The sequence below is a fragment of the Lissotriton helveticus genome, chromosome 6 (assembly GCF_964261635.1).
Source record: "Lissotriton helveticus chromosome 6, aLisHel1.1, whole genome shotgun sequence".
Taxonomy (NCBI): domain Eukaryota; kingdom Metazoa; phylum Chordata; class Amphibia; order Caudata; family Salamandridae; genus Lissotriton; species Lissotriton helveticus.
The window spans coordinates 2,035,141,506-2,035,154,451 of NC_136067.1; the positions used below are offsets into that span (position 1 = coordinate 2,035,141,506).

General features: G+C 44.6%; 1 protein-coding gene across 8 annotated transcripts in view; it reads left to right on the plus strand.

Annotated features, from left to right (window-relative positions):
• Positions 1–12,946, plus strand: part of DTNB (dystrobrevin beta) — a 1,143,128-nt gene that overhangs the window by 1,111,234 nt on the left and 18,948 nt on the right. For all 8 annotated transcript variants that reach the window (XR_013596287.1, XM_078650028.1, XM_078650030.1 and 5 more), the window contains 2 exons: positions 3,370–3,423; positions 5,615–5,645. Coding sequence is in view for 7 of the 8 variants with exons in the window: in XM_078650028.1 (XP_078506154.1) it covers positions 3,370–3,423; positions 5,615–5,619 (59 nt within the window). In the remaining variant the exon portion in view is untranslated. The remainder of the gene's footprint in view (positions 1–3,369; positions 3,424–5,614; positions 5,646–12,946) is intronic.

The window sequence follows — 12,946 nt, forward strand, 5'->3', positions numbered from 1 at the left end:
AAGGCTACACCGCCTCCTATTTTACTCTCGGGTCGATCAGCTCGGAGCATGGTATAATGGGCCGGAAGAGAGGCTAGGATGCTTGGCAGGGAATCAGGTCTGTACCAGGTTTCAGTCAGAAACAGAAGGTCCGGGGAGTTAGAGTCCAGAAGATCAAATATTTCGGTCTGATGCTTGACGGCTGATCTCGTGTTCAAAAGAAGAGCCGAGGTGGGAGGGTGGGGGGGGCTAGCGCAATGGGCGTAGGAGAAGCAATGCCGAGTTTTTGAGCATAGGACAGCGTGGCGGAATTCAGCTGCCAGTTGGCTCTGAGGGAGCGCAGTTGTTCAGAGGTATATGCATGAAATTGCACAGAGTGTGGTGCCCCGTGTCCCGGTCGGGCGCGGACGGGCACAGACGGGCTTGCCTTAGGCACGCCTTCGGTGCGCAATCGTCGCGCCCGCTGCGCGACCGGAATATGCACATGATTTATAGTGGAAGGAAATTGGCGGTGGGGGCGTGGCCTCTTGAAAAAGGGGCGTGGCCTATGTGGGCGTCGGGAAATGGCGGCAATGACGAGATCACCGCGTCAGCGTTAGGCTCCGCTGCGCGATGGATTTAGGAGGCTGGAGGCGCCCTGAGCAATGAAGGAGTGAGCAGGTAAAAACAACAAGTAATAGACACTCAAATCTTTTAAAAATGAACAAACAGGCCTACTCCCGGCTTCCGCCTCAGGAGAAATCACTATGATGAAGGGGCTTGTAATCAGCGCCTTAAATGTGGTGGGGGCGTGGCCTCTTGAAAAAGGGGCGTGGCCTATGTGGTCGTCGGGAAATGGCGGCAATGGCGAGATCACCGCGTCAGCGTTAGGCTCCGCTGCGCGATGGATTTAGGAGGCTGGAGGCGCCCTGAGCAGTGAAGGAGTGAGCAGGTAAAAACAACAAGTAATAGACACTCAAATCTTTTAAAAATGAACAAACAGGCCTACTCCTGGCTTCCGCCTCAGGAGAAATCGCTTCAGCCATTAGGCTGCCTAAGCTCAGCAGGCACCATAGTCAATCCCTAAAGAGTCTTCTTTTCACTCAAGCAGGAGTTCAGGATAAGGATGTCAGTCCCTCCCAGGCTTCTTTATCTCGGGGCTTGCCGTTTCCCGTGTGCCGCTGGCAGGTCAGGCCGGAAGCGCATCATACTGTCCATGATGGGAAGAGATAACTTAGGACCTGCTGGATTCTACTTGATGCATGCTTTGGATGTGGCCTCCCTTCTTGAGAAGATGTAAGACCAAAAGCATCCTCCTCTCCTGAGAGGTCAGCTATTGTACCAGATACTTCATTCTTCGCAAGAAACTGGAGCGTTTGTGGACCATTCTTGGTCTGAGGGTCCTAACACTGGACATCCATTCAACTCGGCGAATCACAGTTACTAAAGTGGAAAACAGTTCTTCTGGTGGACATACTTGAGCTGGGATGGTAGGACAACTGTGAGCTCTGCCCGCCTCACCACCCTTATAGCTTTTACTGAGGACAAGGTGACCATACGGGTGAAACCGTCATTGGTATCCAAACTAGGGTTCACAGATGACTTCTCTACCAGTATTCTTCCCACCTCCTCTTCCATGTAAGAAAGGGAATAACTTGTTCTTTACAACTTTTTCTTCACTCCTTGAGGGTGCAAGAAATGGGGAAATGAAATCAACAATCTGACTATCCCCAGGCAGGGAGCTTTTTTTCTAAAACTTGTGCTGTAAAAAACGTGGTAGATGCAGACTTGGAGATTCTTTCAGGAGTGGGTCTTAATCATGTGCATGGCCCACCCAGCAGCGTGTAGCCTTTATTGTTGTAATCAGAAGATAACTTTATCAACCTCCTGTACCATGTGTATCTTTAAACGTTTTCGTCATCTCATCCTAGCATCCTCCTCTACAAACCCTTCCTGTGTCTCACCCTGAGCTACAGAACCAGCAGCTCTCAATAGTCGAGTGAGAGACATATTGTTTTCACCAATTATGTTATGTGTATCTTAAAAGTGCACTATCCCCCGAGGGTATCCTGGCGCCGAGCGGGTGTGAGCCTGTCCCTGCCGAGCCCAGCAGGGGACGACGGGAAGGGCCGACGGCCCATTGTAAGTGTGTTTTACTCCTGGAAAGTGAATGCGAAGTCACAGGCAGATCAGGAGTAAGACACACCTGCTTGCCTACGTCTTTGTGAGTGTGTCGGACGCCTGTGCTGCAGGGATGAAGGAAGGCATATATGAGTGAATTCACGGTCAGCGAAGAAAACTGCACGTTGTGTGATCTGGATATGAAATGAATTCGTGAAAATTAGGGTCACTCTAAAGTGGTTGCCAAGCAACAACAGTAAACTACCTGTGATGCAACGTTTGTAAGATCTTTCATGTTGCGAATTTCTGGTCTGGCGCAGTTTATCTCTTATAACTCCCAAAGACCTCCTTACTTTAGGGTTATCAATGGTGTAGTTGTTTCATTAATAACTCCTGGTTAAAAAAAAGTAGCAACACAATTTTGTTCACTTCATTATTTAATAAAATCCGATTTATTCTTTGTGGAATGCTCTACAGCTTTTATTGTATGATTCACCAGCATTATAGGACGTAGCCCTTCTTTACTAATACTTGATTAACTTGCACTAGTTATTATTGTTAATCTATGGAAGCTACGTAGTGTGGGCCTTTAATAACATATTTTAGTAACTTTTGAGATACTAGTTTTTTTTTGTACATGCCCTCGTTTTACTTTTATTTTCATTTATATATAGTGACTTAAAATATGTGAATAAATTGTTTCCTAACAATATACAAAATGATATGGCTTGCCTGGTTTGAGTTCCCCGGTCTAATTCTACAAACGGTTCTACCTTGTAGCATTTAAAAAATAAATATTTGGTAACTGTGCCACCGCCGTATTTTAACCTGTAGACATAGCCCTGACTCATCTCTGATAGTCGTCTTGCCTTATTTTTAAGTTCCTCCTCTGTTGAATAGCTGACGACTGCGTCACAGCAGCTACCAGTAGTGCTACGAAGCCTTTGTTGAGGAGCTGCTCGGCCAGTGCTGTTAGTATTTCTAGTTACATTGCCTTCAAATCTTGAGCATCTTTTGGTGCTAACAAAGTGAGACGATAACTAATGTGTGTTCCATAGCAGCGGATCCGGTAATCCATTGCTTTATGTCTTAAAGATGGCGGTCCAGATTTGTAAATAAACTAGCACCATCTCAATGCAGCAGAATCCCTACTGCACCCGTTTCCTCAGGAGCCCAGATTTTAATCCAGATTTATTTCTTACCTGCAGTGTTTTGTTGGGTCAAAAAGAGGAGCAACATTACAAAAAAATATATATTTTCTCCAATCTTGTTTTTTCTGTTTTACTAAAGCTGACGAAGGTGGAGAAGAAGAAGAGGAAAAAATGCAGAATGGCAAAGACCGAGGTAACGGGAAAAATACATTTCGAAATTCATAGTCTATTTTTTCTTTTCCCTGCTGTTTACCATTTCTCCTCCCATTCCACACCCCCATTACTAGGATTTCAAATCTGGCTCCATTTAAGTGCAACGATACTTGCGGAGGGTTACCATATTTTGTTGGATCCTATTACAATCCACAAGACAGAATGTTGCTTTGCCACTATCTCTCTCTACTGAAGGATTGTTCACCCAGGCAAATCAGTGACAATCACTGTTCCCTTGTGCAAACAAACCTTAGCAGGATCCGGCAGGCAAGTTTAATTTCTTCTCCCGATCCCTTAAACCACATAGCCAAAGAACTCCTCTTACAAACATTTTGAGCCCATCCCCCCCACACTAGGTGATCAGACGAGGGTCCAATGTTGAAACAAGCCATCGGTGGTACTTGTGGGTGAGGACCCCAAAATATATCCCACAAGGGCGCAGTGATTGTTACCGATTTATCTGTGTGAACAATCTTAAACCCGAGTGAGATAGAGGCAACGTAACATTCTGACTTGTGGATTGTAATAGGATCCAACAAAATAAGGTAACCCTCAAGTACTGTTGTATATGAAAAGGTAAGCTGACCCTACACACACTTCTCGCTCCCCCTAATTGTTCCATGTAAGTGCAGCAAGCTGTCTCTCCTCCTCTTTTAGGCTCTGTAGGCAGCTGGTGACCTTCACTTGGCTCCTTGTTTCCTTATTGAGGTGGATTTGGGTTTTGCAGGACACTGTTCAAGTACATAGGAATTAAAGTGGAGACAGCTATTAGAAAATAAAGTCCTTGTTAAACACCACACTGTTCCCTATGTAATGAAGGTTCCTTAGGGAGCATCTTTGGTCGAGGAAGCAGCATGCTTTCGGCAGCCAACTACTCTGTTAGTTTGGACAGAAAACTATTGTGATTCAGTGTCGTATGCCAGAGAGAGATTAGGGATCTTGTGGGTCTTCATCTGGGGTCATCTGGCTTCATAAAAGATCTCCATTCTCGTGTCTGCCTCAGTTGGATTTTGTTCCCTTTAGGGGCCAACCCTCCAAATGGAGATCATGGCATGGATGAGTTAGTTCCATATGTCCCTGGCAATGTAATGTAAAGCACTGGGAAATGAGATCATGGAAACTGGTCAGGAGTTGGGCTGGGATACTGGCCCTAGAAGAGTGCAAAAGGCCACGCCCTGAGCCCAGTGCCCCCTGCTCACAGCCATAGGCATAACAGTAGCATATTATTTATTTATTTATTTTTCACATTTTTAGAGCGCGCTGTTACCCGGAGGTGTCCTGGCGCTGACTGGCTGACATTAGTGCGTGAGATCTGAGAAATTAGTTTGTAAAAAGCCAGGTCTTTAAAGCTCTTCTGAATGATAGAAGGTCAGGCATCTGTCTGAGGTTTACCGGCAGTGCGTTCCGTGCTTTCGCAGCGCCCAAGGAAAAGCTCCTACCCCCCCAACGAGCTTTCCTAACTCTTGGGACTACCACCAGTCTCTGCTCGGCTGACCTGAGGGATCTTACCGGTCTGTACCAGTGGAAGAGCAAAGTCATGCAGTGGGGGCCAAGGCCATTGAGTGCCTTGAAGACCACACACAGTGATTTAAAGATTATTCTTTTGCAAACTGGCAGCCAATGTAGCTTCACCAAGTCCCGTGCAGCCGAGGCGAGTTTGGGTGTGCCTGTAATCAGACGAGCAGCTGCGTTTTGCAGAATTTGGAGTTTGTTTAGAATTCCCTGTTGCGCATTCAGCAGAAGGCTGTTGCAATAGTCCAACCGGGACATCACCAAACCTGTGACCACTGTCTTCTTGTGCTCATCCGCAAGAACCGGCAAGACTTTCCGGATGGTTTTTAGCACATAGTGGGTAGTTAAGGAAAGGAATGTTTAACCTATATTGTATCTAGACCCAACAAATTGGCTGAGGAAACATATTTGAGGAAAATATGGTTGTCTAGTAAGATTGATAACTAACACTTTGAAAGAAATTCCCCTAAAGTGAGAGATTCTGGAACATTGCAGGTGTAATGCAAAATAAAAACCTCACTGAAATTTTTGTTACGCAGTCATAACTACTCATGATCTCATACATGGTGTCACAAAAGACTAAATGCATGGCATTGACATTCATTTAAATACAATATTTGATTTTCAGTACTAAGTATAGTTTTTCCCCTTTTTTGCAGGTTAAATGAATGTGTATGGAAGGTAATTCAAGTGAGTATGGAAAACTTTTCTTTTTTAATTTTAATATTTAGAAATATGGCTTGGGCTTAGGGAATGCCTTGATGCTGAACTAGCACATTGCTGTCCTCTGAGTTAGCCATGCGGTTTCCGCAAAAGCTAGTGCATCCTACTTCAGGGAATCCTGGCTACTAGAGTGTGAGTCAGATCTGCTCTAGAAGCTCAGATTAACCTGATTGGCAAGTCTTTCTGTTGATTTTGCAGTTTCAAGGTTTGTTTGCTGATTAGTTATGAGGTGATGTTATGGGTGATGTGAGAGATTAAGTAAAGACAACTGTGCTAAATTAATGAAATCTAACTCACCAAGAAGATGTAGATAACTTTTATTGGTAAGTCAAACAGCACCATCAAAAGGCGCTTGCTACCTCTGCAGTCTGCAGCTCCATTTTTGAGGGGCTAGAATGATCAAGTGTTCTGAGCTGAAACAGCTCAAAGCAGATGAAAAGGGATGGGTGAAGGGCTCAGGGAGGACTGCAATACAAGGCAGGAAGCTATACAAAGGAGATAAGGCAGCATATAACACATCAGCCCCTGAACTGAAACAAAAAGGGTCTTGTATAATGTGTGCACAATCTGAAGTACGCTGGGAATAGGTTATCCATAGCTTGTTGCCAACAGAGCTTCCAGCGTTTACATTTATTGTATGTGGTAATCTGCTAACCTTAGCTGTTGTAACAGGAACTGTTTTCCACAGATCTATTGCTTTTCCTTATTTCCTCAACTCTCTTAGGCTCCAAAACTTGAAGATTTGCCATGAAACTATACAGGTCTCTGAACACTTAAGATCACCTACCTTCTAGTGCAAACCTTTTGCACACTTCAGATGGCTCTAATGTGTTTGATAGCTGTATTTTTCAACTCTTCATAGCTATCTCTGTTTACCACTCTCTTCTCCCCGTTGATGATCCATCCTGGTCCCTTCTTTTGGGAAGTGGAATCAGAAAACAACTGTGGCTGACTTTGTCTTCCTTTTGTTTTCTTAAACTGTTTCTTGAAGGGTTCGTCTTCACTGTAGCCTGACTGGTCTGTTGGCTCAGGGGACTAATGCATCCATTCCATGGATCTGTGTTTGACTTCATGGTCACAGATTCCTATCCCAGTGGGCCCACTCAGCATTTCAAAGTCCATAATGTAGGTATTATTTAGTTGAGTAACAATAAACATTGGTTATATAGCACCAAGGGGCGAACATGCTTATCATAAATACACGTCTGTTATTCACTCGCAATCCATTTTAAACATTTGTTAATCTTTCTATCTCCATTGTTAGATTGTTTTCATCCGCCGTCGGGTTTCAGACATATGCCCCTCTGCTCCTGTTCGACACCCTTATCACTTATCTCTCTTAGGCTTTACTGTAGGTATTCTCTCGCTCGTCTGTTCAGCGATGTCGACTTCGTCAAGGCTTCTTGAGTCGGCCGCAGTCCTCATGGGCCTTCACCCTTCAGGGTACACCTTACATCTCTGGCGTTCCCCCACATCATCTCCACCCAATGATGGAATGCACTTTTTCTGCTTCTGTCTTCCATGCCACTGCAGGTACTCACACACTTATCTCCACTAGGTGTGTAACCTGTACCTCTCCACTGAACATGACTAGGCCAGCTTCGAGGCCTTCAGATTTTATCGGTCCGAGAAGAAGCTGCGTCAAGCTTAATACCTTGAAATTTCTTTCCGCAGTGTTGAAGAAACACCGGATCTCTTTGGACCCAAAGACCTGCAAAAGAAGGTACAGGCGCTGGTGGCAGATGAAGGAACATTCTCCCACGATGACTGCTCCAGCTCCAAAGTCGAAATGGAGGATCTCACACCAGGTCAAGCCATGAGTACTGTGCCCCCTCCACCTCGACCCCTACCCCAGGACACCTCCACAAAGAGTCATCTATCCACGCCGGACAAACCAAAATCCACTGTTGGATCACCACTGCCTTCGGGCCATGGTCGTCATCGACCATCTGTCTCGGACACACCCAGTTTCAGCTCAGCAACAAAAAACAGCACAGGTCGCACACTCCCGACCCGACTGCTCCACCGGAGCCAAGCTGGCCATCAAAGTCAAAATCATCTGCGTCAAAACACTGTTTGATGTCTGCCAACAACTCATTCTTCAGACTCTAAACCCTCGGCACCGAAAACCTCCGCAATGGGACCGAAAACATTTGCATTCGTCAAACCAGCACACAGTTCCAAGCCTACGGAACCTGTGCTTTAGCGTCTGCAGGAAGAGTTGGATTCCAGGCAAAAACATATTATGATTAATCCAGACAGTGGGTGCTTCATCACAAGACCTCCACACACTCATGCACAACCATCTAAGAGATAGTTGTCTTTTCAAGAGGCTTTGGAAACTTCACCTCCATCGAAGCAAAAAAATCGGACAAGGCCACAAGCCTGGTGCACATCTGAACACCTCCAACACCTGCTGAGCACCATACACATTCACTGCTGGCTTTACCTGGTGCCCCTGCACCATACTCACCAGAGTGTTCCAGTCACACTTACATGGAGGGGGCGGGGAGAAGGAGGAGAGGGTTTGTCTCACCACAGATTGACCCCTAGGACACTTACGATGTAGAACCCTCAGCTGATACAGACCCTGATCTGTACCCTGCTAAACCCTCTCCCCCAGACAACACCACCACCTACCATGACCTCATAGGTAGAGCTGCCACTTTTCATAAGGTGCAGTTACACACGGAGCCACTAGAGGATGATTTTTTGTTTGAGACTCTATCCTCTAATCAATGTTCAGCACAAGAACTGTAGATGCTTAAAGGCATGTTGAGACACACCACAAATATATTCAACGACCCTGTTAGGTCTAGGGTAATTACGCTATGGGTCGTCAAAAAATAAAAGGCATCACCCAATGACTGTATATACATAAAAGGACAACTTCCATTTGATTCCCTGGTAGTTTCCTCAGCACGCAAGAGGGTCAACTCCTAAACATCTGATATGGCACCCCCACTAGATAAAGAAAGTAAATAAAATGAGTGGGACAAAGAGCGGCTGCCCAATCCGCCAACCATTAGCGTGTCACCAATTCCATCGGCCGCCTCTCACGCTACAGCAGGGCCCACTGAGACGAGATGGAGGAAATCCTCCATCATCTCCCAGAGGAACACAAAGAGAGAGATTATCAGGCCTCAAAGGGATAGCTTATCTCTAGCACAACTATCCGTTGTGCCCTCAATGCTGCTTACAACGCAGCTAGAGGCATGCATTCTAGTGTCCTCCTCAGAAGAGATGCTGGATTTAAACCCAAGGTGCAACAGTACCTCTTGGCCCTTCCATTTGATGAAGAACATCTTTTTGGTCCTCAACTCGACACTCTCTTTGGGAAAATCAAAAAAGACAATAAGACAGCGAAGCCAATGGGCGTTTTGCAGGCACCATCACACCGTGGCTTCTTTTGCCGCTCCTCTTACCGTGGAGGCTCAAAGACCAACTCTCCTGAAACGTCCACTTCCTACCGGTGTCCCCAGGCTCAAAACACCTCGCCTATGGGATATATAGAGGCTCCTACAGAGGTAACAACTCTAAAGATAGAGGTAAAGGCAGATTTACAAAGCCAACCACCACAACTACCAAACCCTGACTTGCCAACCATTCCCCCCAATCACATAACACATGTCGGGGGTCGAATACCAGGGTTCTTTCCCGCCTGGTGGAACATCACCTCTGACCAGTTGCAATTTCGCTATATACACGTAAAAATGCTTAATAAATAAACAAGTAAAAAATATGTAAATACTTTCTCCATTGTTGTAAAGACCCAAAAGGTTGTTTGCTTCATTCACAGGTAGCAACGGCATTGCAGCATATTGCTGTTTTGTGGTGCCTAGTTAGTAGTTTGTGTTGGAAATTATACTGGAACCCTTTTGTAGTGCGGGGAAGCAGGAAATACATAATAAACAACCTTTTCTATTTCCATATGTGTAAGCTGTAAATTACAAAGTCCGATTAATTTTAAGGTGATGGGCATTGACAGAAACCTAATTTCCAAAGTTATTACATTGAAACTGAAGTCCTTTATGGATAGTCGATCCTCCTCCATTTTGTAAATCTGGCCTGATTTTGTGCCCTTCCAGCCATAACAGTTTTCTATCCATAGTGGAGGGTGTCTCCAGGGACTTTTGATCTTAGCTCTGGAACAAGGGATCTGATAACATACTGAGTAAATTCATGCAGTCTCATGTAGCTGAGACTCTTCATTTCCCCAATAGTGTGTGATTGTGTTTACATGTGGCATACCAGGATACAACGCATGGTAGGAGCAAGGTCCTATCTAAGAATATCTTCAGTGCAGTTCAAGCGGTTATAATCTGAAAAACATTTAGGTTTTCATATCCTGTGAGCAGCCTGGGCCCTGTGCCTGAGATCTCTTGATAGTTTCACGCTTCTCTTGTTTGTGGTACCATCTACATGCATGCCTGAGCTCAGCTAGGACACACGAATGATTTGTACCACTGTGATGTATCCGCCTGGACATAGCTCAGGGTGTCTTGGTTATGCTGAGCTCAGTCCAAATCGTGAGGCCATTTGTGGCTTCCCTCAGGTTGGTGAGCTGTTTGGCCAGACTCCCCAACAGAGTGCTCTTATTTCCAATCTCACGGCAAGTGAACATCGAATTGGCCGTTTGGTACCTAGCGCTTCCCTTCTTCTCTGGAAGTGACCGGAAAGACACACTCAGCACGGAGTGATCAGAGGTATGCTTTCGATAGTGGGAAAACAAAAGACACACATATGATGGACGGAATGCAGAGCAAATCAAACATTCTCCTCCAGTCTTTTTCTAGTGGACACTCTATCTAACAGCAGGCTCCTCCCCGCCCTGGTACCACTGTTCAGTTTTGGCACCGCGTCTGAGAGTGCCAACACAGTCGAGAAATAAAATGTCAGCGTGCAGAGGTGGCGTATATATTTGGCTCCATTCATCACTCCGGGGTGGAACTGCATGACTCCACCTATCGTTGAGAGGTAGCATTGCTCTTTACATCTCTTGATCCAGTCTGTCACCTGGGGATATTCTAAAGGTAATAAATCTGCGGTTAGATAGAGTATCTCTGAGGAAACATGCTGCTGAACATTTTTTCCTTTCTAGGTCAACACTGCAACTATACTATAATCACTTGTTGCCACTATCTAACGCACACACACACTAGCACTACACCACATAATGGACAATGGGACCACTCTTTAATCTCTCCTTAACAGTTTCAAATGTACTCCTTTTTACTTCCATCCCACCACAAATGAATACATGTTTTAGCTCCCTTTTCATGGAACCTTTTAAGAGGCTTTGCCATGGATATAACATTTGGAGTAAACTTTGCGTAAGATTCGGAAAACTGTCCCAGTCTTAGGGAGCTGGGGTATCTTTGGTTGCTTTAGGCAATTCTGGCATTGGCCAAAATGACATGCCCAAATACCTCAACCCCATTATACAAAAAGCACAAATATCCGTTCTCAACCATTACCCTCTATCGGCCAGAACTTTCTACACACTATCCAGTCTTTCTTTGTGTTTACTCCCATTTTTTTCTACAAACAAGAATATTATCATGGAAAGTCAGGACACACGCTCTTCCACTGAACAACTGTAGTAAGCCCACAGCACTTTCCTCATCACAGCAACCGTTGGTAAAGATCTGCTATAACGGAACTATGCTTGGGACCATAGAACATCAGTATGTAGGGACTGAGTCACCATACCAGCTCAGTAACTGAGGGCCACAATCCGGCGAGCTTATAGTGCTTCACTTGCCCTCCTAACCTTCTCAGAGAGACAAGTGATTTGGCACCCCAGAACACAACACAACACATAACCCTGTCAGGAATGCGGTAACAGGTCATCCCCTTTCATTTTCTCACTCATACTAGTCTACAATAGATAGAAAAGAGACACAAAGGAAGCTTACAATATGTATTGAAACTATTGTGCTCTAGTATGTAATCGGCATAGATAGATAGCTGCTCTACATATCAGCTGGTGCAGCCTTCTTGTCTCTGGACCTTTGCTCAGCGTGAAAGTCTCCGCCTCCTGTGTTTTTAAAATGGCAAGTCCCAGGTTAAATGATAAAACGTGTGATCAAAAACCGCAGCTGGGTTTCTCAATTATGTCTAGGTACTAGTGTCCGACAGCAGAGAATAACAAGGTGCAACTTGTTTGACCTTGCAAGGACTGTCCCGACTAAATCTCAGGAAGAGAACAAAACATGAAAAAATGTGCTACCTATGTGTGAAATACAATGTGGCACAAAAACAAGCGTGATATTTTGTAATGTGTGCAAAGTAAATGCGGCCTATAATATGCATAGGTAGTCTAACATAGAGAAAACAACTATGGGCTCCACAGGGAACACAACAACTCAGCCCATCTTCGTTATCAATATGAAGACGGTGTGCTCACAGAAAATGTAAAGGTAAAGCAGCATTTATGCAGCCTGCAGGACACATGCCACTTATAACGGGAGAGAATCAGTTCTCAGTTCTCAGTTCAACGTTTTATTTTGATTTGTTAAAATCATAAAAGACAACATGATCAATACAGACATTATACATAAGACAACATTAAATTACAACAATATTCATAAAAACATCATCTATACTATAAGCATTAAAAATAGATTAAATATACTTTAAAGACGTACAGAAATCATACATATGAAGAATAAAAGATTAACATCCGGTTATATAACTGATGGGTGCTTAGCTCTAATAGCCCATACCCAACCTAAAAATTTAGCCACTCCTATGGTTAAGCATTCAGTGGTATTGGATCTTAAAATCCAAAGAGCTTCACCGCACCCCCTTGTCTTTAACCTTTTGCAGATGGGTATAAGCCATTTACGGCGTGGAGCAATGTAAGCTGGGCAGGCAAAGAAAATGTGACCTAGAGATTCCTTTTGGTCGTTACACCAGGGGCAAAACTCTGTTAGTTGGCCAGACCATTTGTGTGTGTACGACCTAACTGGTAATGAGCCTATCCTAAACTGATGATAGATTTTCCTATCCAAACTTTTAGTAATGTTGTCCCAATATGGCTCAAGGCGGAAATCTATCTTGTGACTCAAAAACACTCCTGTCAAATTGGCAGACTGAGATAACTTGACAAGTTGGGCTTTTACAGACGCCCAGTGTAGTGATTTAAATTCTTGTTTTGATGGAAAACCATTGTTTCCCGAGTCAGACCACTGCAAACTTAAGCCCATGTCTAGTAAAGTGGACTTCACTACCCGGAACCATGGGAGGTTCCCAGACCCTAAAAT